We start from the raw sequence: 27368 nt of genomic DNA on the forward strand, positions 1-27368 counted from the left end.
TTAAATCCACTTAAACCATACATTCACTCACACGTGAGACAGTTTTCAATTTAAAACTACCAACAAGACGATTAGCAATTATTATTAAATACGCTCGACAACCGCGTTAGCAAAGCGAGAAAGGAAAAGCGCGACTTGACATACGACGCATAAGAAGTGAACTAACCGTGTGTCTGATGGCATTCACAACCGGCAAAACAACGACAACAAGACTTTGAAATCAACACCAAAGTGCTCCATTTCGCGGAAGTAACCAATGCTTACCTGGGTGCTTCGTTACAAAGACGCGGCGGAGTAAACGACACAGAGGAAGTCAACTTTCTAACATCTTCTTTTTGTCGTGTCTAGGTAGGTAGGAGTCAGTATGGTTTTCTCCAAATGACGCATATGGGGAAATCCAAACCAAACTGAGAAAAAAAAGTGACTTACTTCCTGAAACCTAAAAGAAGAGGTGTGTCTTTTTTGACACAGTGCAACAATACAATTAATATGTATTTCCACAATATAAGGTTGTATACCGAGACACCCCATGTTTCACCACAGCTTTATGGAAATGATTAATACAACCTGTACGCTTTAATGTATCTGTAAATGTTCAAGGTAATGTATCTTGTGGATGCAGCTCAACAATAGAGAGATAAGAATTGAAAACCACAGGGAATTTGTTTCAGATGTTAATAATAATAATAATAATAATAATAATAACTTTACAAATGAAAATTAGGTTTCTACTATCATTGTGGCATAATTATACACCAAAAACATGCAGTGTACACATATCATTCATAAACAGCAGTCAGTATTACAGCAGCAGCTCATTGTTAACCAGCAACATGCTTTGTTCACATACAAACTACAAACTTCTCCCATAAATAGCACATACCTACACACACCCTGCCATACAATCAACATACACCTACACATACTCTCCCATAACAACACCTACCTACACACATGCTCTCCATACCAGTATTACACACATAAACACATACTCTCCTATACGAGCAGCATACAATTGTTAGATTAAATCAGTTACATTACGTATAAGTTATAGGCCTATTAAACGATGATTACCTACATAATGAATTACCAATGGTTCAGTTTTGGGCATGTTTATTGAATCATTCATGGTTGTGTTTTTATTTTTTTCCATTTTGTTAAGTTTTGAAATTACACTGTGCCGTGTCCACAGGTCTGCTTTGACCACCTACATTTAAAAATAATAACTGTAATTATAACTATAAATAATATTTACAACCTACTACAAATCAATCAATAAATCAATGGCAAATGAAGGATTTAGGCCATGCCATGTGACTTATCTTTATGAACTCTTAAAGTACACCATTTGATAGTTTTTTTTTAGATAACATGAACATTACTTTTTTTTAGTTTAGTAAATAATAAATGTCTGTGTATGTCATTGAAAGTCAATACTCTAAACAAATCTATAATGCATGTCTACCAAAGTTGTTTATGAAATTGCAAGGAAACTTTTTTTTTTTTTCCTAATGCATGTTTGTAAGCATGTAGATAGCTTAAGTTTAGATTTGTGGTGTGAGTGTTCAGCTTAAGCACATGTTCATGCTATCAGGTAACAGACTAAAAAGTTAAAAATAGATTTAGACCCACAACTTTGCATTAACATATCTCATGTGCTATATCATCACTCTACGTTACCTTTCACTTTGGATGAAAAACAGGTATGTTAAAAACATAATATTAATACCGTTGGGTGTCATTGTGTTTTAAGACTGCTATGGTGATCTGACTGTAATTTTCTTGTTTGATCAATGAATGTCTGAAGATGAGCATACACCAGTTTAAGTCTGTGATCGGTTGTGTAAGAAGGTAACTATTTGAGCCTGGGTGAATGTATTTCTTTAACATGTTGGCCTTTTTGAGTTAAATACATATTATTGCATATTCAGCTTACCATACATGTGAACAGATCATATTTTATCATGATTGTTTGTGTTTACATTGACTTGTCAGTCCAGAAAATACAGCACAGGTAAAAAATGTCCTACTTCAGCTCTGGAACACCATTATGTATTTATTATTTATTTTCATAAGTGTAATTATTATTGTGTAATCATTATTATTATTATTAACCATTTTTCACACACCTATATAAAATACATGTTGAATTGCTTCTGGTTATTATTTGATAATATAATGTTTGACATTTTAATGAAAATGGTTTGGTTTTAATGAAAAAAAATAAACTTAACCAAAATTAAATTAAAGACATGTTAATGTATTTTGTTTTTGTGATAATTACAAGTTATCCTTGGGAATTCAATGAATATGAATTTTGTATTGTTGCTTACTTAGATGTAATATTGATTTAATTTGGTATTATGTGTCTTATAAACAATATACAGACCAAATAAATGCAAATAAGAAACACAATTTAAGTTCAGGGGCATGTAGGCACTTCTTAACAGAATAAGGCATTATAAACTGAATTAAATTAACCAGCCTTGCAATTGGAAGCTAGTCTGTTTGGACTACCAAATAAAAATCAAATGAGTAAGATAGGGAAATCTGCCTTCTCTCAACTTTTATTAAGCCATATACAGCAAAATGTTTTTGCATGAAGGTACAACCACTGCAGAATCATAAAACCACATTATTTACTATTCTATGTCTATGAGCATATTTTTCCACAGATCAACTGCAACAAGATAAAGTTTAATTTATTATGAACTAATGTAAATTAAACTAAACAAATGTTACTGTGAATGGTAGATGTTACTCTCATGCTTAGTTTAGTATGCCCCCTGCAACATTATATGTTAAGTGTTTTTATGTTAAAATTAATGTTAATGACTATTGGTACACAAAACAGTAATTAACCAACTGTTATTTTAGGTTCTTCAGTGGGTACAATGGTGAGCCGAGAGACCTTCTGCATGCCCCAGTTTATTCTACCCTTGAAAAGTCTTGTGGTGCCTGAAAATGCTGAAGGCCATCTCATCTGTACTGTTACTGGTAAAGGCTTATTTGCATTACATATACAATATATGTATTACTCTAAAACATTGAATTGTGAATAAACATGTAATTGCAGTTAGGTCTCTTATGGGAGTGGTTTTTTTTTTGCTTTTCTTCACAAGTGTGACTTCAGAGTACTGCTCTATTGGACCTAATTCTTAGGTGAATTAGATAAATTTACCTGCAATTCAGTGATACGCCTCCAGATGCCATCCTGTTCCTCAGAGAACATGTACAAACATTTTGTATTAGTAATTAAATGGTATCTAAGGGAGAGTGTACAACATTCAATGTAAATGATAAATAAATAAAAACATACTGATAGCATTAAATTATAACCCATAATGACATATACATTATTGTGAATTGAAAAAATATAATACAAAAAAAAAATATATATATATATATATATATATATATATATATATGATTAATAATAAAAAAATAATTAACAGGGTATTTAGGGGTTTCACTAATGAGAGTAGCTATATACAATCTAATAAAGGCATGATGAATTCACCAAATGGTTACCAATTATCTTGTTACTGTGGAGACAAAACTGGTATGTTACTTGTTTGGTTAAGGTGTAAATTATTTGTATAGTTTTGTATATTTTTAACCAACACAAATAGGAAGATGTTTTTCCTCCCATTGTCCATGTATTCAATAACATTAACTCATATAATTTTATAATCATATATATATATGTGTATATGTAACGTGTTAGCTGTTGTATAAGAGTGAAATAGTAAAGTACTTTGTTGTTTAAGTAATTATGAAGAATGGCTAATCTGTCCCCTAGATTTAGCAATCAATTTTAGCATGCTTTTCACAAGGGTGCAACCAAATAAGAATTTGGTTGCAAAGCAATTTTTTAAACCTCGTTCAGGTCTCTTATTCAACAGGTCAATGTAAAATATACCATTAATGCACTTTCTACACGTTTCCAATTATAATTAATGAATGAAGCATTGGATATTACTTTATAACCAAATGCTTATGTTGCCAGTTTGACAATCATACTATTTGTCCCAAGTTTGTTGAGTGAGTCATGTATAACAGTATAATATCTTATTTCCGATTTATGTTTTTGTTTGTATTATGCTTATGAATTTCTCTGTTTTACAGGCTCCCCTGAGCAAACTGTCACCTGGTACAAGAATGGGCAAATCTTCGACAATTTAAGTGGATGTTCTGAATATGAAATTTTAGTGGACAACAACATCCACTCCCTTCATTTGTACAAGTAAATGGTGACCCAGGATGATATGTCTCACTTATTTGTCTTGATCTTGATAAGACAATATTTAAACACAAAAATTAAAGCGGAACATTCTTAACATTTATTTTGTAGTAATCATGTTTATAACATTCTTAAAAATATCTTGATCGCGTAAGCTTACTATCTTTAAACAGTGTGTGTTTTAAAACATTTTAAAGACACATTACAGTGGGAATTGGAATTCTTTGTGTACTACGCCCAGTTCTGAACTCAAACACTTACACTTACATTACATAACAGATTATACTTAACATAAATATTGCAAAAGAAATGTTCAAACATATACTAAAACTCAATGTAATATTTAACTGCAGTTAGTACATAATAAACGGAATTATAATAAAGTGATATAACTGCATATCATACTAAAGTAACTTTCACAATAAACGGTAATGGATTTAAATTAACGGTAACTTAAATTTACTGAAAAGGTACAGTAACAACCCCCACTAAAAGAGGGACTTAGAAATGGAAACTTTCCATTTTCCTCACTCACAAATTGGTAATCCAATTCTAATACTTGATGGCTTTGGGTTTAACAGAGGATTCTTCCTACTGCTTAATGCTAACTAATGAGTTAAGTTAAGGACATTACAAGTACATTGTATATTTCTACTGATAAACAGTAACAATAAAGCAATTATAATTTAAAAATGAGCTTTAAGTCAGGTGACTAGAAATAAACCCTGAAAACCATAATGCTAAATAATATATTTATATTTTATTTATTTATTTATTTATTAGCAGACACCCTTGTCCAGGGCAACTTACAAAATATAAGAGCAATACAAAGTGCAATAATACAGTGCAGTTCAAGGCATAATGCAATTTACAAATTCCAGTTTACACAAGTGCATAGGAGATATATAGTAAACAATATATAGGTCTTACATCCTAGATTGTAAAAGCTGGTAAATGCAGACACAATGTTAAGTTAAAGTTAAGAGCTAAGGGAAAGGGGGCATAGGGGAAATCAAAATAAATATGAGTACTAGTAATGCAAAAGCAAGAAGTACGACAAAACGTTGTATAAGTGTGATTTTACAGGACAGAAAATTACTAAATTACAAGTACAGTCTGAAAAGATGTGTCTTCAGTAATCGCCAGAAGGAGGTTATACATTTATATAGAGTCCCACGTTCCTTACTATTTTCTGTGTTTATTGTTGGTTCTACATTGATTGAGGTCAGTTGACCGGGGTTTTAACATTGTTCTTGTTTTTGTTTGTTTGTTTGCTTGCTTGCTTGGCTTTAAGGTGCACTGAACAAGATGCAGGAGTTTACCAGGTGTCAGCAAGGAACAACCATGGGATGGCCAGCTGTTCGGCCGTGCTTGAAGTTGGCTCTTTGACACGCATGAAGGTTTTTGATGGAATGAAGCAAAAATACAATGAAAATAAAGATTGTCATGAAAGTGAGACAGGGAGCCGTCAGGAGCATGAGACAGTTAATCAGCTAGATGGGGACATCGACAAGAATATGGCTCATGAAGAAACTCCAATTAAGTCACATGTGGATTACCAGTCAGAAGTGGAAGAGAAAGCCACAGAACAACTCAATAACTGCAGCCAAAATAATGGACATAAACATATTGCAGAAGGGTTATGTGTTTCCCACACTTCCTTCCCTAGCCTTGAAGAGGACCACATGCTTGATAGCACTGACACAAATGTATTTAAAAGCAACTCACATACTATAGTGACTGACACATACCAGATAAATGAAAACAGTGACTTAGCAAAGGCTATGACAATCCTTAGAGCACCTGTTGCTAAAGGAGAATTAGCTGAGATCTGCACAGGGGCCCAAGAAGAGCCCTTCTTGCCCATTAACTCTAAAAATGGATACAGTATTTCTAATGAGTCCTCCCTGGAGACCAAGCTTATCCTTTCTGTTGAGGATGACCAGGATATCCTGGATGAATTGCAGTGCTCTGATGTCATGACTGAGTACACCAATGCACTATGGCAGGCTAGATTGCAAGGGCATGAGTTGCCTTTAAAAGAAAGTGATCGCATTGATGATGTCCAAGCCCAGATGGAGGGCCACATTGGTAGCCTTAAAGAAAATACAAAGCAGCACCAGGTGTCAAATTACTGTAAGGCTATGGAGCCTACCATTGGCTTCCCTGGTGATGAGTCAAGACTGAGGAAGCCACCTGTTCAATGTTACCCATCTGGGGACAGCTGGCCAAGCAGATACTCTGAGATGCTTTATACAGGCACAGAAAGTCAAGATGGCTTGCCTTCAGTAGGAATGCTAGAAGTGGCATCCATGGCAATCAAAGACCAAGCCAGTAAAACACAGGAAGGGAAGAAAAAGAACATCATCTTAACAGAAGAGACATGTTTACAAGAAAAATGTGAAATGACGATAGAGAGAAAAATGGAAAATGTACAGCCCGGTCTACAGATTTTGGAGGTGTTTGGTGAAGGAAAAGAGGGCAGAGAAGGACCATTCTCAGAAGAATATTGCCCTGGAGGTACTTATTCAGAGGAAGAGAGTTGCTTGTATCATCTTAACTCTATGGATTCTAATAAACGTGGTGAGTGGGATATGACTAAAGCTGTATGCCCCTGTGAGTTCCTGGACTCTGCAGAATCTACAGCAGCTTTAAGTGGCAAAGCTACTGTGAAATATAATTCTCAACAAAATGCTCTTTTAGAGCAAACAGACAAAAAGACAGAGCATAACACAAACACTTCTTTTTGCACGTTTGGTGGGGATCAGGCAAACACCTCTGAATGCCGAAGGGCTTCAGGAGAACTGCAGATGCCAGTGGTAAGTTCAAACATTTGTAGCAGTACATTTTAATTTGCCTTGTATTATAAAATGTTTATACGTTATTAAACCAAGGCAAGTATGTGATTTATTTCTGATTGAATCCATCCGATTGACTAGGGAACAATTTCACTAGATCCACACCATCCTTCCTGACAAATACTAGATTTTGAATAGTTTTACTCCTATTTAATTCACTTTCAATATATATTATGTATGGATTAATTAATTCAACTACATTCCTTGTGTTTTGTTTGTAATAAGTTATGTGAAAGTAAGTAATGTGTGTGTGAGTGTGTGTTTGGAAGGGGTCATTTTATATAAATACATTTTAATTTATTTATGTTTTATCATCAATTAAAAGGAAAATTAAAATGAAAATCTTCAAGTAAATCTAAATTGTATAACCAATCTAATATGGAGCATTCACATTGAAGCTTGGTTTATATTGAAGAGTAACTTTCTGTGACTGGGCATGGAGTCTTTAGGGTGGGGTTATCTCGTCCTTTGATTACATACAGAAGAAAATAGCCTGAGAGTGACAGCTGCTGCTGTGAAGGAAATGCAAGGTTTTTAAAAAGCCATAGATAAACAAAAATGCCTCCTAATTATAGAGCAGGATGGATGATAATACCACTTATTCCCAGAGGAAGATCGAGCACAGCTGAAACTGTAACAAGACACTAATGAACTAAGGCTCCGTCTACATAAGCAGTCTCTTGAACCACATTGGGAACAGTAGTATAACTCAGCTGCTTTCACACTAAGCTTATAGGTTATAGCAAAGGTTCCTCTAATCTAGAAAGATAAGCACTTCACATTAATCTGGTATGTAGTAGATGTATATGAAAGAATTGAATCATGTTGTTTATAGTAGAATATCCAACTCAAATTCCTATTTGTAGATGGTGTGAAGAACTATCCATTTACCACAGCACTTCACCTTATTCTTTGTAGATTATTGAAGTTATCAAATGACTCATAGGCAAAACAAACTGTGAAAAAAGTAATTGTTTAAACATGTTACTACTGTATGTAGTCAAATTAACAACAATAACAAAAATCAGTTTATTCTAAACATACATTGCATTATTTAATTCAGCAAATGTATGAAGCTTAATTGAATCAAATGTCCATGATTGACCCGTTTGGAAGATTTGGACCTCCTAGTATATAGTTTCTTTAAAGAACCCATTATATTTTTCTAAAAAAAAAAGTATTAGATTTAATTTCCCAGAAAGCCTCAAGCCACTAATACTGTTTAAAATTATATATATTTACATTTACTAAATGAAGTTTTGTATATTAAACTAGCAAGTCAAAAGTGAGCTTATGACTAGAACTATTATATATATATATGTACAGCTTTTAAATAGTAATATTTTCTTCAATGGTGGCTTATATATTTGTTTAATAATGCTGTGTCTCACCTGTACAATAAGCTGTATCATGTTAGTTATATTTCTGATCTGACCACTTACCTCTCTATAAAGCAAAGGTATTCAAAGTGAAGAGTCTCTTAAAATGATTCAGCAGGCACTATTGTGTTTAGAAGGCCGCTTCTTTATTCAAGCATGCAGGGAAGGCTGACTTTGGAAATGGGTGCAGTGCAGGGACAGCACCAAACAAACATTCAGAATTAAGAGTGGGATGTGACCTTCCACAGACAACAGGAAACCAAACCTAAATTAGTATACTGCCATTAGTTATACTACATAATATTCCAGCATTCTATCAGTAACAAGCTTTAAAGCTATAACAAAGTATGTGATCTAACTGGAGGCTATATGGAACTGTATGTTTTCTGTGGGTTCTTAATAACTGTATAACTTATACCTACAAATGTCACTGACCAGTGAGGTGTCTGTACAAGCCATGGCTGATACAGTAATTAGTTGAAATACAAAATAAAACAGAGTTCAGTATGTGTGATTACAAGATGAATACCTGAAGCAAGTTTTCACTTGGATATGTGGTACTTTCTCAATCCTGGTCCTTGGTTATACAATTATGGAAAATGGGCAGTATGAAATCAGGCATACTATTTAACTGTTGTTGTTTTGTAACACACACATGTAATACAAATGCATATGTACAAGCACACAAAACTCATTCTGTTGAATTGAACATCTGGAATATATTGAATTATTATTAATAATAGTAATCATCATCATCATAATAATTTCTGTGTTTTTATTTTCTTTCTGAGACAAATAATCACCTGGGGATTACAGAAGACCGCACTACACATCCTTGTTTTGATTTCAAGAAAGCCGTGGATGGAAGCAATAAATCTGAAAAGTATTACTTTGGCAAATATTTTACTAAGGAACATATCCATGAAGGGGAAAAGGGTACTGATGATAGTGATGAAAGACTGTTATCCATCATAGAAGCAGAATTAATTAAAGAGGCTCCACAAAAAGATAACATTGTCTCTGCAATTAAAAACAATACAATTGAAGGCTCACCAGACCAGAACCGAAAGTTTGAACATAACGAAGGAAAAGAATACTGGGCGCTGAAGGACCTTGCAGATCATCTTGGTTCTCCGGAGGAAAATGTCTGTTTAATTACACTGAATGAAAAGGATATGACCCCAGAGACTCTTATGCCTTTAAATTCCCTTTTCCAGCCAAGTTCTATATTCAGTAAAGACTGCAGTTTGAATAGGGACCACTATAGTGGGAGTTTAATGACCGATCTTCAATTGCAGGGTATTGCACTACTTAAAACTGACAAGAACTCAATAAACATCAACCCATCAGCTGAAGTAAAGCGTATTGTCAATGAAGGGAAAGATATTTCTGCAAAGACAAATGACGAAAAGGTCCCACATGAATATGGTGTGCAATATAGTGATCTAATGCTGGACACCAAAACTCTGTCCCTCTCTGGAACAATGGGTTTTCATGAAACTCATACAGATAACAGAGATGCTTACACTAAAAATGATTTTCTGGAAAGTAACTTCTCACAATTCAGTAGTGCTCATCCACCTATTGTCAAAAAGCCAAGCACCAGTAACAAAGAAACACAATCCAATGAACAATGTCAGTCCCTATATGTTACATCCAGTCAAGTAACGTTTGAAAAAGATACTGCTGCACCTCCATTACCGAGGGATTTCTCACATCAAAGCCAAATTGGGTCAGAGGAACCTAGCATGTGTATTAAAGCATGTGATGCAGTCAGTGAACACAATAATGTTACACAAGCGGTCAGCAATCTCAGTAAAGAACTTTCAAATATAATTAGACTAACAAATGACAAATCGACTGCCATTGCCGAACAGAAAACCTCAGAAGATCAGTTGCCCAAAGAACTTAGACCGCTGGATGAAAGAACAATTTACAATGTCAAAACCCAAAATCTTGACATTTCACAAGTACCTGCAACAAACAAAAAGCTCAGTGAAATTGCAGCTCAAATTTCTATCACACCCGAGAAAACAACGTATGAATCGCTGCAAATTTCATCACCTACACACAACGTTGCAAACAGTGATAACCTGGATTGCTTGCATGATGGAAACTGGCATGTGAGATCTTCTTCCTCAGCAGCACACTCTACAATACTGAAGGCAGTTTTGGACAAAGATAACTTTGTACAATCAATGGTTGAAAAATCCAACCATAATGTAAAAGCTGATCATCTGAATAGCACTGTTGAATCTCTTGCCATGAGCACTACTCTTCCAGAATGGTCTGTTAGGGAAGTTGGATACCAAGCAACTATTGACAGTCCTCTCAAAGGGACTAATGACTTTGCTGTTAAAAGACTCTTGCTTGAAAAAGAATCAATTCAACCAGAAAAAGATACTAATGCATCACCTGCTAAAAAGGAGAGAACCATAAATAAATCTCAAGGCAGAAAGAAAAAAAAAAATTCTCAGATAAAGGATGATGCGGAACTATCAGTGAAATCCCACGAAGACCAAGTGTTGCCCTTGATGGAAATAGAAAATTCCAAAGTGACAACTGTAAAGGGGAAAGCTGCAGCTTTTGAAGCAAAAAATCCTATTCTGGGTAAGAAAAACAATGAAAAGCTGACAATACTATCTTCAAAAAATGAACTTTTTCAGCCAGATAGCAGACAGAAACTACTACCACCCAAAGATTTCCCATTTAGAGAAAGACATAAGGTCACCTCTTTAGATAATTCTATGGATTACACCCCAACACAAGAAACCCAGTCAGACTGCATAGACCTGGTGGACCAGCATGAAGAAGATATTGCCAAGCGCATGCGTTTGTCAGAGGATGAAGCTATAAAAAGCTTGTCAGAAACAAAACAACAGCAGTCACATTTGGGAGTGACAGAGTGTACTGGCCTACAAAACAATGAGGGGCATCATGTTACAGGAGGGAAGACCCATAAAAAGCCCCTTAATGAGCCACAAAAACAAAAGCACAACACAAAGCAGGAAAAGAAAGGTAGGGGAAGCTCACTTAGTCATAGCCAAAAGCCTCGATAGATTTACTTTTTCATGTGTAAACAGCATAAAAAATAAGAAACATTTACATTGATAGCTATAGAATGGCTAACATACTTCATGTGTAGCCTCGCAACAAATTTAAAATAATGTAATGTTTTCTTAAGACATATAACGTCGGCAAGTTGCAGGGCTTTTTAAATTGTATTATACACTATAAATAAAATAAGGATAACAATTAGTATAGAATGTATATGATGTATATCTGTACCTCATCACAGTTGCATTATTCATAGTTTCTATAAGTAACAGAAAAGAAGAGAAGATAAATTCAAGCGATATGTTTTATTTAGCCCCTAAAGTCCTGCAGAATATCCGAGCAGAAAATGTTCCAGAGAATTCTAGTACCATCAATCTCTGGTGCCAGTTTGGGGACATCCACACAGACTGTTTTATCACATGGATTAAAGATGGTTGTTCTTTGGCAGAAGTTAAGAGAAGGTAAGACATATTTTTTTAATTGTATGTGTTCACCTCATAAAGGAAATAATCTGAGACATTTATGGAACATTAACTCATTTTGCAGTGGGTGTGAAACATATTTTCATCATCCTCCCTTCCTTAAGATCTTGTTGATGTGTCAGAAAACAGGGCCTGTACTAAAAAATATTGTTGCTTTATGTGAAGTTCTTATAATTTGCTACAATGTATGTTTATTATTCCTAAATTGGTCACCCCTTTTCATGTCAAATAGATATCAATAATTTCCAGCATCACCATTATATGATACTTATTTAAATAATAATTTAAAATCTTTATTTTAAATTGTGCCTTTCATGAAGTAATTTCAAAGGACTGTACATGGAAACACATATAACAGAAAATAGACAGCTTAAAATATCCCCAAATAAATATTTGATTTGCCAATTTAATCTAATATGTTTTGAGATGAGATTTAAAAGCATCCAAGGTCATGAGTCAAAGTCTATAATATATATGTTTTAATTCTTCTGTAGCCTCGGTCAAGGGAACAAAATACTTATTATTCATATAATTTCACAGATCATTTATGAGAGGGAGTTATTCAAGGGCTTAAACATAAATAATCCAGTTTTAAAATTAATACTTTTTCTGTGTTATGTTATTGCATCAATTAATTTCATATATTTAAGATCTTGGTAAATTTATCAGAAAACAGTCATTCCAAAAGGTGTAGGTTAATGTTACTGAGAACCAGGATAAATCTGAGGAACAGTATATTGCAGGTAGAAGTTATGTAAACTGATATAGAATTACTCAAACTTACCCTTTTCAGGTCAGATGTTATGATTTGATATTATTTTAAGCAGGGTAGTGCCTTCTTTATTATGTCTACTGTGTGACATATCATATGACATAAAACAAATATTTTGAAGGAGTGTGATTTTCAGTAGAAGCAGTAAAAAGATTAGTCATGCAACTGTATTTTGTAACGTCAAAACAAAAATATATGGTGACCACTTGAGGGAGCTCTTGGCTCAAATGTCATGCTTTTACAGCATCAGATTGATGAAGAGGATTTAAAAGACATGATAATGATTCAAGCATGACTACATTTAGTGGGAGTCAAACGGATGCAACAGCCACTGTTTATGTAATATTGTGAATCAGATGTTTTTTCTTCTTAAATGGCTTTTAGTGCATATTACACAAACTCCAGCTTGGACCATTTTATTTTTTCTCCCCACTGTAAAGCAAATTGTTCAGCTAGTGCTATCAGAATTAAATTGTTCTTGGCTTTTTTGCTTAGTTCCTCTATAATTCTATAAATTTCAACAATGGACCGAAGTATTTTTTTTTTTATATTATTAGAATGAAATGTAAGAATAACATGTGCATGCGGGTAACTGTAAGTTATCTTTCGAGGATACTACCCAAAGAGAGAGGGGCCTATGTTGTTACCACGGGATGTTGTAAACCTATTTGTCTAACAAAACTGCCATAGGCTACTGTACGCTGTCACTCAAGCAGCCCTCCTCTGATACCTACAGTGTGACGTACAGTAAATCAGTCTAATTTTTGCCAGAAGCCTAAAGGCTCACTCGTAGGCTCCCTGCCTTTGCGTAGCATCCTCTTTCTCAGATAACTGAGGTTGCATTCACAACCTATTATTACCATTGCAATTATTATGATAAAAATGTGGATAAGCTAACAGAAACTGTATTATACCCAGAGTTTGCAAATAATGTTTGCTAAGAATGGAACCTTCTCCAAAAGGTCAACTCCCTATAGTAAGGTGGCAATTGTGGACTACGTGCTACTTTGACCCACTCCAAGGCCATGCACAGTACTAGAGCAGAGAAACACAGAGAATGCTGTGTTTGAGTCATAATTTGATAAGCACTTATGTAACAAGCAAGATGAGGCAATAAGGCCATATTTAATAGCTAATGAATCCAGGAACCTAGAGAGTTGGCTACACCTATATACCTACATTTTCTTTGGGGGGAGGGGTAAAAATAAATACATAATTTAGCATCTAATCTCTATTTTTGACCACATTGCTGAGTTCAGAGTAGTTGGGTGTTGCCTTTGTCCATCCTTTTCAGGATTTTGAATGAACTAGTGTGCAAATGAAATACCTTGGAGGCTCTCTTGTGGGTAAAGATCCTTTCAGGTTAGTTGATTATTTGCTAAAATGATGCCTCTCCAACTGCTCTCCAGAGGTATTCTGTTAACAAAATAAATCTCTCCATTCAAAAACAAATGCTTACCTTTAATTAGTCCTCTATGCTAGGAGTGTCCAACTCTGCTCCTAGAGGGACACATTCCTCTATGTTTTACAAGACTGTTTCAATCAGCACCTAGTTAAGAACAAATTGTTCAAATAGGGAATTAAGAGCTCAGTTACAAGAAGAACCCAAGGTGTAATAGAAGCAGTTTTGGAAATCCCTGCTTTGTATTATCAGTCATGTTACATGGTTGGTGTAAGTTAATTACTCATTCTTCACAGCACAGGTGATGAAAGCCTTGTATCATTTGAGATTATCAAGGCTTCAAGTAAAGATCTTGGAATTTACAAGTGCAATCTCAACAGCCTTCATGGAAGTGTGTTCTCAGAGTATTGTCTCTCTGAAGAAGGTAAGAAACCCCCATGACTAGTAAGATATTATTTTATATTGTGCATCGCTGTTTTCTAAAAAATAATAATTCTCTCTTGTAGCACTGAATACTCTCATCCCCTCCCAAATCCTCAAAGGTGAGCACCATCTTTTGGGTTACAGTTACAAAACATCCCTCAATTCGCTGAGATGTTACGGTCAGTTTTTGTGTGGAATGGATTTTTTGTGGAATATTTGTACATTAAGGAGATACTGTGCAATGCTGCCAATCTATCTATTGATCAATCTCTCGCACCCACACACGTGTTAGAGGCTAACATAGGTACCCAAAAATTACGTATACACAAATATATATATATAACAATAACAAAATATAACAGTGCAATTGTACATTTCAAGCTTAATAAAGATAATGTTGAAATATACTTTGCATGAATATGAATTGACAGATTATCAACATTTTATAGGACAAAAAAAACTAGTCTTCATTTTCTTCTACATAGTCCTCTTTTCAGAAAGAAATCAAAATAAAAAAAATCAGTTTTTCAGTCTGTGTAAGGTTATATGTTTATTTCATAATAAATGTACTCCACCTCCATACAAATGCTTACAGAAATACACCTAATTGAAATACTTATTGTAAATTAATGCTTTGAGTACCTAAATATACAGTATATAAAATGGCATCCATCTATATTGATACCCTTGATACATTGCATAAATATATATATATATATATATATATATATATATATATATACACTCACCTAAAGGATTATTAGGAACACCATACTAATACTGTGTTTGACCCCCTTTCGCCTTCAGAACTGCCTTAATTCTATGTGGCATTGATTCAACAAGGTGCTGAAAGCATTCTTTAGAAATGTTGGCCCATATTGATAGGATAGCATCTTGCAGTTGATGGAGATTTGTGGGATGCACATCCAGGGCACGAAGCTCCTGTTCCACCACATCCCAAAGATGCTCTATTGGGTTGAGATCTGGTGACTGTGGGGGCCAGTTTAGTACAGTGAACTCATTGTCATGTTCAAGAAACCAATTTGAAATGATTCGACCTTTGTGACATGGTGCATTATCCTGCTGGAAGTAGCCATCAGAGGATGGGTACATGGTGGTCATAAAGGGATGGACATGGTCAGAAACAATGCTCAGGTAGGCCGTGGCATTTAAACCATGCCCAATTGGCACTAAGGGGCCTAAAGTGTGCCAAGAAAACATCCCCCACACCATTACACCACCACCACCAGCCTGCACAGTGGTAACAAGGCATGATGGATCCATGTTCTCATTCTGTTTACGCCAAATTCTGACTCTACCATCTGAATGTCTCAACAGAAATCGAGACTCATCAGACCAGGCAACATTTTTCCAGTCTTCAACTGTCCAATTTTGGTGAGCTTGTGCAAATTGTAGCCTCTTTTTCCTATTTGTAGTGGAGATGAGTAGTACCCGGTGGGGTCTTCTGCTGTTGTAGCCCATCCACCTCAAGGTTGTACGTGTTGTGGCTTCACAAATGCTTTGCTGCATACCTCGGTTGTAACGAGTGGTTATTTCAGTCAAAGTTGCTCTTCTATCAGCTTGAATCAGTCGGCCCATTCTCCTCTGACCTCTAGCATCAACAAGGCATTTTCGCCCACAGGACTGCCACATACTGGATGTTTTTCCCTTTTCGCACCATTCTTTGTAAACCCTAGAAATGGTTGTGCGTGAAAATCCCAGTAACTGAGCAGATTGTGAAATACTCAGACCGGCCCGTCTGGCACCAACAACCATGCCACGCTCAAAATTGCTTAAATCACCTTTCTTTCCCATTCAGACATTCAGTTTGGAGTTCAGGAGATTGTCTTGACCAGGACCACACCCCTAAATGTATTGAAGCAACTGCCATGTGATTGGTTGGTTAGATAATTGCATTAATGAGAAATTGAACAGGTGTTCCTAATAATCCTTTAGGTGAGTGTATATATGATATAACAGAAGAAATGAAAGCGCGCAATCTTTTTTCCCTCTCAAATACATTAAAATATGTAACATATTAACCTTAACAAACCTGCACAGAGCAACATATGGTTACAGATATGGCCTGTTTTCACATCCCCGCAATCAGTCCTCCTTTGACTTCCCTTTGACAACTCCTGTACTTTTATAAGGTTCTGGCTCTTCTTATGAGAGTTTTTTCACGACTCCTGTTAGGGGAAATTCTCCAGCTCCCTCACACTTCTTGGTTTTCACTTCTGAACTGATTTTATGAGTTCAGAACAAAAATATGCTATCAGATACAAACAGGTGAGAAAGAAAAAACAACATAAAGTGTCTCAGTAAGTTGTTGGGCCACCACAAGCGACAAGAACAGCTTCGTTGCACCTTGGCATAGATTCTACGAGTCTCTGAACTCTACTGGAGGGAGGAACACCATTCTTCCAAAAGACCCCTCATTTGGAATTTTGATGAAGGTGATGGAGAGCACTGTCTAACATATCAGTCCAAACTCTCCCATAGGTGTTCAACTGGGTTAAGATCTGGTGACTGTGAAGACCATAGCATATGATTCACATCATTTTCATACACCATTCAGTGAGCCCTCATGCCCTGTGGATGGGGGCATTGTCATCCTGGAAGAGACCACTCCCATCAGGATAGAAATGTGTCACCATAGGATAAAGGTGATCACTCAGAATAACTTTGTAAAGATTTGCAGTGAAACTTCCCTCCTATGCCATGGAAATTCCCTCACTCTAGGGGTCAAGCAGTCAGGCCTGTACCATTCCCTTGGTGTCACCACACATGCACTCGCCCACTTGTGGAGAACTCTAGCCAGTTAAGCAGTCTTTGTGTCTGAAGCTCCTGCCATTCGTGCCCCAATAATGATCCCTCTTTCAAAGTCACTTAGATCATTTCCTCTTGCTATCTTGATCCAAAATCAAAGTCAACTGGGCCTGCTCAGCATTTGTATACATGCCACAGAGCATGATAGGATGTTAACTGCTTAATTGTATCATGCAGTACACCTGTTTGGAGTAATCTGCATTCATTATGTTCCTCCACTCATTTATTCAGCTTTTAATTTTGCACCCGTCTGTATAAATCTGGAGATTGTGTTGGCCATTTGATAATATTAATTTGTATTCAGTTAAAATGTATTTCTATTCCTGGATGCATGCTTTGGATCATTATCATACTGGAATGTACATTTTCAACCAAGCTTCAGCTTCTTAGTAGAGAGCAACCATGTTTTGGACAAAATGTCCTGGTACATGTTTAAATCCATCTTTCCCACGATTTTCAGAAGGAAACCAGGAGCAGAAGGTATAAAGCAACCCCAATGCAAATCCAATCCACCTCCATAGGTCCATCCCGAAGGGATGACGTTCTTCTCAACATGAGTTACACCTTTTCAGCACTGAACATAACACTGATGATGCCTGTAAAGCTCAATTTATATTTTATCTGACTACAAAACATGCCCCTCAGATGCAGTTTGGCAAATTTGTACAACATCGTTTCCGTATTGTGTTGTCAAAAGAGGATTCTTCCTTGAAACTACAGCATTATAACCAGATTCATGCAGCTGACATGAAATGGTACCTTTTGAGACATGGTACCAAATGATGCCAGACTGTCTTGGAGATTTCCAACCATCGCCCTTAGGTTTGAGTTTGTCTCTCCAAACACTTTTCTCACAATATGTAGTGGTAATATCATCTTGCATTCTGTTCCTGACATGGTAGTAACTGTTCATGTTTTTTTTACAATTTATCAAGGGTATGTATATAGGTGGAGGCTACTGTGTGTATTTATATATATATATATATATATATATATATATATATATATATATATATATATACAGTGAGGGAAAAAAGTATTTTATCCCCTGCTGATTCTGTACATTTGCCCACTGACAAAGAAATGATTAGTCTATAATTTTAATGGTAGGTGTATTTTAACAGTGAGAGACAGAATAACAACAAAAAAAACCAGAAAAACGCATTTAAAAAAGTTAAAAATTGATTTGCATGTTAATGAGGGAAATAAGTATTTGACCCCTTCGACTTAGTACTTGGTGGCAAAACCCTTGTTGGCAATCACAGAGGTCAGAAGTTTCTTGTAGTTGGCCACCAGGTTTGCACACATCTCAGGAGGGATTTTGTCCCACTCCTCTTTGCAGATCCTCTCCAAGTCATTAAGGTTTTGAGGCTGACGTTTGGCAACTCGAACCTTCAGCTCCCTCCACAGATTTTCTATGGGATTAAGGTCTGGAGACTGGCTAGGCCACTCCAGGACCTTAATGTGCTTCTTCTTGAGCCACTCCTTTGTTGCCTTGGCTGTGTGTTTTGGGTCATTGTCATGCTGGAATACCCATCCACGACCCATTTTCAATGCCCTGACTGAGGGAAGGAGGTTCTCACCCAAGATTTGATGGTACATGTCCCTGTCCATCGTCCCTTTGATGCGGTGCAGTTGTCCTGTCCCCTTAGCATAAAAACACCCCCAAAGCATAATGTTTCCACCTCCATGTTTGACGGTGGGGATGGTGTTCTTGGGGTCATTCCTCCTCCTCCAAACACGGCGAGTTGAGTTGATGCCAAAGAGCTCGATTTTGGTCTCATCTGACCACAACACTTTCACCCAGTTCTCCTCTGAATCATTCAGATGTTCATTGGTAAATGTGCTTTCTTGAGCAGGGGGACCTTGCGGGCACTGCAGGATTTCAGTCCTTCACGGCGTAGTGTGTTACCAATTGTTTTCTTGGTGACTATGGTCCCAGCTGCCTTGAGATCATTAACAAGATCCTCCCGTGTAGCTCTGGGCTGATTCCTCACCATTCTCATGATCATTGAAACTCCACGAGGTGAGATCTTGCATGGAGCCCCAGACCGAGGGAGACTGACAGTTATTTTGTGTTTCTTCCATTTGCAAATAATCGCACCAACTGTTGTCACCTTCTCACCAAGCTGCTTGGCGATGGTCTTGTAGCCTATTCCAGCCTTGTGTAGGTCTACAATCTTGTCCCTGACATCCTTGGACAGCTCTTTGGTCTTGGCCATGGTGGAGAGTTTGGAATCTGATTGATTGATTGATTCTGTGGACAGGGGTCTTTTATACAGGTAAAGGCCTGAGATTAGGAGCACTCCCTTTAAGAGAGTGCTCCTAATCTCAGCTCGTTACCTGTATAAAAGACACCTGGGAGCCAGAAATCTTGCTGATTGATAGGGGATCAAATACTTATTTCCCTCATTAACATGCAAATCAATTTATAACTTTTTTGAAATGGGTTTTTCTGGATTTTTTTTGTTATTCTGTCTCTCACTGTTAAAATACACCTACCATTAAAATTATAGACTGATCATTTCTTTGTCAGTGGGCAAACGTACAAAATCAGCAGGGGATCAAATACTTTTTTCCCTCACTGTATATATATATATATATATATATATATATATATATATATATATATACACTCACCTAAAGGATTATTAGGAACACCATACTAATAGTGTGTTTGACCCCCTTTCGCCTTCAGAACTGCCTTAATTCTACGTGGCATTGATTCAACAAGGTGCTGAAAGCATTCTTTAGAAATGTTGGCCCATATTGATAGGATAGCATCTTGCAGTTGATGGAGGTTTGTGGGATGCACATCCAGGGCACGAAGCTCCCGTTCCACCACATCCCAAAGATGCTCTATTGGGTTGAGATCTGGTGACTGCGGGGGCCAGTTTAGTACAGTGAACTCATTGTCATGTTCAAGAAACCAATTTGAAATGATTCGACCTTTGTGACATGGTGCATTATCCTGCTGGAAGTAGCCATCAGAGGATGGGTACATGGTGGTCATAAAGGGATGGACATGGTCAGAAACAATGCTCAGGTAGGCCGTGGCATTTAAACGATGCCCAATTGGCACTAAGGGGCCTAAAGTGTGCCAAGAAAACATCCCCCACACCATTACACCACCACCACCAGCCTGCACAGTGGTAACAAGGCATGATGGATCCATGTTCTCATTCTGTTTACGCCAAATTCTGACTCTACCATCTGAATGTCTCAACAGAAATCGAGACTCATCAGACCAGGCAACATTTTTCCAGTCTTCATCTGTCCAATTGTGGTGAGCTTGTGCAAATTGTAGCCTCTTTTTCCTATTTGTAGTGGAGATGAGTGGTACCCGGTGGGGTCTTCTGCTGTTGTAGCCCATCCGCCTCAAGGTTGTACGTGTTGTGGCTTCACAAATGCTTTGCTGCATACCTCGGTTGTAACGAGTGGTTATTTCAGTCAAAGTTGCTCTTCTATCAGTTTGAATCAGTCGGCCCATTCTCCTCTGACCTCTAGCATCAACAAGGCATTTTCGCCCACAGGACTGCCGCATACTGGATGTTTTTCCCTTTTCACACCATTCTTTGTAAACCCTAGAAATGGTTGTGCGTGAAAATCCCAGTAACTGAGCAGATTGTGAAATACTCAGACCGGCCCGTCTGGCACCAACAACCATGCCACGCTCAAAATTGCTTAAATCACCTTTCTTTCCCATTCAGACATTCAGTTTGGAGTTCAGGAGATTGTCTTGACCAGGACCACACCCCTAAATGCATTGAAGCAACTGCCATGTGATTGGTTGGTTAGATAATTGCATTAATGAGAAATTGAACAGGTGTTCCTAATAATCCTTTAGGTGAGTGTATATATATATATAGTGGAACCAATTTTGCAGGAGCAGGTAGTATTTTGATATTTGTGATGGTTATGGTTTTAGATTATATATTTTTTTAACCTGCACAGGATGTCAACACTAAGGATAAATTTAGGGTTATGAAATATATTTTTTAAAACATTTAAAGACTTACATTGTAATGATTGTGGAAAAAGATTGCTGTCAATGGTTTTATCTATATTTTTAAGAAGTTAGCCTTTTCTAGTTATAGGGGATTTCTTTCAGTCAGAAGCATTACAAGACAAAGTTAAGCCTTAATATAGCAAGTGGTGAATCTTAAAATAATCCACTGCTTTGAGTCACAAGAAACGATGTATCATTTAACACTTCCAAGTTCTTTATGTCTCATAAAACATTGAATTAAATTTAATCAGTCTGATTACACTCATGATTAACTGGACACTTTCTTAAAAACCTGACATCAGTGATGTCAAGCAAAATATATATCTTGAATAATATTTCTTCTTAAACCTTTTTGAATTTTATAGCAGAAGGAGAAGATATTACATGTGCTCAGTTACTGTTCAATGAAGATTTTCTAAGTGAACAATATTTTGGGGACAATAAGCCCGGCTGCATTATTACTGAAGAGAGCCACTTTGAAGAGGGGATGCACCGTAAGGCGTTCAGGACAAGGGTTACAGAGGGGCTGTGGCCACTTTTCAGACCTGGGCACCTCTGTGTCCTCAAAGTGCACAACTCCATCAGCTATGGGACCAATAACAACGATGAGATCATCCAGAAGAACTACGCCTTAGCTGTAGAGGTAAATATAATTTACCCTCATTAGATTATTTTCTTTACATGAGTGAAGAAACACTTAGAAACACCTAAGATATTGATGCTGCTTTTGTAGCATAGCATTCATATAACTCCCCAAAAATTATTATCATGACAAAATTAAGTATTTATGATAATGGAAGATAGGGAACTTAGCCAGCCACAAAAAATAATAAGTTCACTTTTGTCTTTTTGTGAATAAAGTTTATAATGAAGAAGCCTAACAGAATCCAGTATTTTGCCTTTGATTACATATGATTGTGCTGAGTGAAATGTCATTTAAAATATGTTCTTTTTTTAAAACAGACCAAACTGTAGAATATTTTGTCAGTAAATAAGGACACTGTACATAGTTGTGTGTGTGTGTGTCTGTGTGTGCGTGTGTGTGGTGTGTGTGTGAAAAAAGGTTTTGTTTATTTGAATTCTGTGGTTTTTGTTCCTTAGGAGTGTCATGTACAGAATACAGCAAGAGAGTATATAAAGGTTTACACAGAGGAAGCCAAGTCTATAGAAGCATTCGGAGAGGTTCCTGAGTAAGTATAACATCACACTTTGCAGCTGAATTTAATAACATTGGAAAATTAATTTGAGGGCCCTTCATTGACTGAATGAGAGGGGTCTTGATGAAAGGTTGACGAAACAAGGGAGGAATGGACAGTTCACTATGCCAAAACACACAGATCTTAAAGAATTAGCTGGATGACTGTAGTGTGTGGGCTATCTTATCCCTTGTGTTGTTACTGTTTCAGAATCATTCCTATCTATCTTGTGTACCGTCCTTCCAATGACATCCCCTATGCTACTCTTGAGGAGGAGCTGGTTGGAAACTTTGTGAAGTATTCTGTTAAGGATGGCAAAGAAATCAACTTGATGAGGAGAGACTCTGATGCAGGACAGAAATGTTGTACCTTCCAGCACTGGGTCTACCAAAAGACAGAAGGCAACCTGCTTGTCACAGATATGCAAGGTAAAGGAAGAGCCAATCCAGTGTTAATTCACAATTTAGAAATATGTAGAGCTTGCAATTTGGAATGATTTACAGGCTCTCAATCAACATGCCTTTGAACACCTTGCAAAGTAAAGTGAATATGGATTATCATCTGTCACTTCTATGTGTAAATCAGGGGGGTCTGAAACCCTAGACCTGAAATTTGAATTGTCAAGACCAGAGACAAAGGAAAACGTGTACTAACTTATAATAACTTGATGATTTGGACCAATTAGGAACAGGGCTACAGTTCCTAACCAGAGGAAAGTGTGCTCCAGAATATAGGAAAACACAGAGGCAAAATAGTATATGTAAAAAAATAATTCTAAATATGTATTTTGGATAGGAGGTATCTATAGAACTTTCAATATTTACATAAATTATAGATTTGAATAGACGGTCTTTCTTTACACAACTGAATATTAAAGGTCAGTTTAAATGTTTTCTTTAAACTCAAATACATTTCTGAAGATGTGCCTTAATATCATAAATCTATGGTATTAATCTGTTTAAGAAGGATCTGAAACTAATGTTCCTGCTATTGTCCATATCAATAGAACACCCAAGAGTTTTGCTTCTGTTTTGGTGTTTCACAGATGTAGCCCCAAGCCCTGCCTTAAAAGACTACTATACCACCATGTGATTTAATATATGCATAACTTGTGGCATGCGAATAAAAATGAAATTCAATTCAATAAAATTACAAAGTTTCTACATATGTCAGTAATTGTGCTACAAATTGAAGGTCAGTATGAATAAACTGAATATGAAAGCAGGTTTCAGGTTAATTTTAATCTCTGCTCTTATCCTTTCTTTAACTAATCCATTTACACTAAACATACTTCATTCATTCAGGAGTGGGGATGAAGTTAACAGATGTTGGAATAGCGACCTGTAAGAAAGGGTGAGTTTATGGAAACACAAAGGATTGTTGAAATCCACTCTCTGAATTAGCCTTTAAGATCAATATTTTTTTTCAAATAAATGCAGTTGATGTGAACATGTTGCAGTTTAACTTTAGCTCCTTTATATAAGCTTTGTTCATATTTCCAGGCTCTTTGAACACACCGGAGCTTAAAATAATCAACAAGTAACAAAGTTATACTTAACATTTTTATAATTACTAAAATGATAAAAAGAACAGACAAATCACAGATACTTTATTTATAGACTCTGACTAAAACATGAATACATAAAAACAATCATGTTAGTGAGTGCTCTAGTCCCCTTTAAAGTAATTCTACTAAATGTAAAGAAAAAAAGGGTTATAACTATCTTAGAATATTCATGTTTAACCATCATGAATTAAAATGAAGTTGAATTGCTCCCAAAATATTTGTTTCTGTGTTGTTTCAGATATAAGGGCTTCAAAGGCAACTGTGCCACATCCTTCATTGACCAGTTTAAAGCACTCCACCAGTGTAATAAATTCTGTGAAATGCTGTGGCTGAAGTCTCTACAACTCAGTCAACAGAAGCCAAGGAGAACCGCGGCTGTAGCAAAACCAAAGATGCAGCCCAATCCCAAGAAGCTGACCTTTACTCTGAACTCCAAGAGTAAATCTTGAAGAGATGTCCAAGAGAAAGAGGGAGTTCACCATGCTGGCATTAATACTTGTAAATATAAAAAGACTGTTGTTCTCTATAAATGCCTGGAGATATTTTTAGACAAGTCACTTTCACCAGTATCATCTTTTTATTAATTGTTTGTTCATTTTAACAACAGCACTGAATAAACGTCTTACAAATGTATTTGTGCTCACCAGAAAGCCTTTTGGATAGAACTAGATTATTATCCCAAAACGCTCTGCCTGCTTATCTAAGCTTGCCTCAACTTGAGCTTAAATGCATTGCCTGTACTTTTTGGAGTATGAAGAAAACATCTGTAAAGCAAACAAATTCTTGTTGAAACAGTGCTAATTCACATTTTCACCTGTTTTAACATGGAATAACCATTTTCACATTGCCTGTGCAAAGAATATGCTAACATTATTCCAAAAAGTTTTAAATTGTATATTGTAGCGTATACTGTCTTTGATACACAAAGTTAATTGCAGTCTTATTTTCTTGGGGGTATTGTTTCATCTGAATATAATCTGAAAATATTCTTGTTTGTCAGATCTTCAACTTTCAGCAAAAGAGCTTTCAACAAAAATGCTTCATAGGAAATTGGTTCAATCAATGCCAAACCTTTCATCCAACTGTATGCAAGAGATTCATTTATATTTTAATTGATTAGACACATGTTTGGTTTCAAAAAGGCATGCATGGAATAATATGGCAATTCATTATACAATAAAGGTGGGAGATGTTATATTGTGACTTCAAAATGAAGAGTAAACAGTGTACAATACACTATGAATTGCTTCTGTGAGAGTATTTGTATTTGTGGGTCAAAACTTTTCACTTATAGTGTATACTTATAATATTATACATCAATTATAAAGTCACCATTTGACACAGGAACACATTTCCATTTAACACTGTATCCATGGAAACATGATGGTTGCAATTTTTATATATACACACTCACCTAAAGGATTATTAGGAACACCTGTTCAATTTCTCATTAATGCAATTATCTAACCAACCAATCACATGGCAGTTGCTTCAATGCATTTAGGGGTGTGGTCCTGGTCAAGACAATCTCCTGAACTCCAAACTGAATGTCTGAATGGGAAAGAAAGGTGATTTAAGCAATTTTGAGCGTGGCATGGTTGTTGGTGCCAGACGGGCCGGTCTGAGTATTTCACAATCTGCTCAGTTACTGGGATTTTCACGCACAACCATTTCTAGGGTTTACAAAGAATGGTGTGAAAAGGGAAAAACATCCAGTATGCGGCAGTCCTGTGGGCGAAAATGCCTTATTGATGCTAGAGGTCAGAGGAGAATGGGCCGACTGATTCAAGCTGATAGAAGAGCAACTTTGACTGAAATAACCACTCGTTACAACTGAGGTATGCAGCAAAGCATTTGTGAAGCCACAACACGTACAACCTTGAGGCGGATGGGCTACAACAGCAGAAGACCCCACCGGGTACCACTCATCTCCACTACAAATAGGAAAAAGAGGCTACAATTTGCACAAGCTCACCAAAATTGGACAGTTGAAGACTGGAAAAATGTTGCCTGGTCTGATGAGTCTCGATTTCTGTTGAGACATTCAGATGGTAGAGTCAGAATTTGGCGTAAACAGAATGAGAACATGGATCCATCATGCCTTGTTACCACTGTGCAGGCTGGTGGTGGTGGTGTAATGGTGTGGGGGATGTTTTCTTGGCACACTTTAGGCCCCTTAGTGCCAATTGGGCATGGTTTAAATGCCACGGCCTACCTGAGCATTGTTTCTGACCATGTCCATCCCTTTATGACCACCATGTACCCATCCTCTGATGGCTACTTCCAGCAGGATAATGCACCATGTCACAAAGGTCGAATCATTTCAAATTGGTTTCTTGAACATGACAATGAGTTCACTGTACTAAACTGGCCCCCACAGTCACCAGATCTCAACCCAATAGAGCATTTTTGGGATGTGGTGGAACGGGAGCTTCGTGCCCTGGATGTGCATCCCACAAATCTCCATCAACTGCAAGATGCTATCCTATCAATATGGGCCAACATTTCTAAAGAATGCTTTCAGCACCTTGTTGAATCAATGCCACGTAGAATTAGGCGAAAGGGGGTCAAACACAGTATTAGTATGGTGTTCCTAATAATCCTTTAGGTGAGTGTATATATATATTTCAAGCTCCCAGTGCCACCTTAGACCACCAGCCTGTGTTTGCAGCTCCTGCAGACAGATGTTTGTATGTATAGAAATTGTACCGCTAAGTTCCCTACTGTCACAACACCAAATCTTTTTTTTTTTTTATAGGCTAGGCCTCAGGTAAAACCCACAGGAGGGAGAAAGCATCAGACAAAGCAACTCAGTAATTCATGTGCAAAACATAGGGCCAGGCTTTTTTTAAAATATAGTATTCCTCACTTGCTATAGCTGTTTAAGTGGCATACCTGTATATGAGGGGCCGTTCAATTCAAAATTAACAGAAAAAATAAATCATATACCAAAGTGGAAATATCATATAGTAGAAAAAACAAATCATATACCAAAATGGATATATCATATACCAAAGTGGAAATATCATATAGTAGAAAAAACAAATCATGTACCAAAGTGGATATATCATATAGTAGAAAAAAAAAATCATGTACCAAAGTGGATATATCATATAGTAGAAAAAAAAAAATCATGTACCAAAGTGGATAT

At 36.5% G+C, this 27368-nt stretch overlaps 2 protein-coding genes across 5 annotated transcripts in view; one reads left to right on the plus strand and one right to left on the minus strand.

The window, feature by feature from the left end:
* Positions 1 to 443, minus strand: part of malt1 (MALT paracaspase 1) — a 29251-nt gene extending 28808 nt beyond the window's left edge. Inside the window, exon 1 of one of the 3 annotated variants that reach the window (XM_066710794.1) lies at positions 167 to 443. The gene's annotated coding sequence lies outside the window, so the exon portion shown is untranslated. The remainder of the gene's footprint in view (positions 1 to 166) is intronic. The other 2 variants (XM_066710793.1, XM_066710795.1) reach the window with 2 other exon arrangements.
* On the plus strand, positions 244 to 25465 carry alpk2 (alpha-kinase 2). Of its 2 annotated transcripts, XM_066710790.1 has the most exons (13): positions 244 to 348; positions 2878 to 2997; positions 4129 to 4246; positions 5538 to 7062; positions 9272 to 11498; positions 11851 to 11998; positions 14490 to 14617; positions 14700 to 14735; positions 21820 to 22097; positions 22556 to 22644; positions 22861 to 23078; positions 23955 to 24003; positions 24456 to 25465. In XM_066710790.1, the coding sequence occupies exons 2-13, from the start codon at positions 2895 to 2897 to the stop codon at positions 24664 to 24666; spliced, it is 5130 nt and encodes a 1709-aa protein (XP_066566887.1). In that variant the 5' UTR covers positions 244 to 348; positions 2878 to 2894; the 3' UTR covers positions 24667 to 25465. The 2 variants fall into 2 exon arrangements, with proteins under 2 accessions (XP_066566887.1, XP_066566889.1); XM_066710792.1 differs by lacking the exons at positions 14700 to 14735; positions 21820 to 22097; positions 22556 to 22644; ... (1 more) ...; positions 23955 to 24003; positions 24456 to 25465 and having other exon boundaries at positions 14495 to 14594.
* The last annotated feature ends 1903 nt before the right edge of the window (positions 25466 to 27368 follow it).

The sequence above is a fragment of the Amia ocellicauda genome, chromosome 8 (assembly GCF_036373705.1).
Source record: "Amia ocellicauda isolate fAmiCal2 chromosome 8, fAmiCal2.hap1, whole genome shotgun sequence".
In the NCBI taxonomy this organism is placed as follows: domain Eukaryota; kingdom Metazoa; phylum Chordata; class Actinopteri; order Amiiformes; family Amiidae; genus Amia; species Amia ocellicauda.

Bases quoted from the DNA above. Each gene is read 5' to 3' on its own strand.
- alpk2 (XM_066710790.1), top strand. From the start codon at position 2,895: ATGGTGAGCCGAGAGACCTTCTGCATGCCCCAGTTTATTCTACCCTTG. The intron at 22,645-22,860 runs GTAAGTATAACA...TTACTGTTTCAG, and splicing joins GCATTCGGAGAGGTTCCTGA to AATCATTCCTATCTATCTTG. The intron at 23,079-23,954 runs GTAAAGGAAGAG...TCATTCATTCAG, and splicing joins GCTTGTCACAGATATGCAAG to GAGTGGGGATGAAGTTAACA.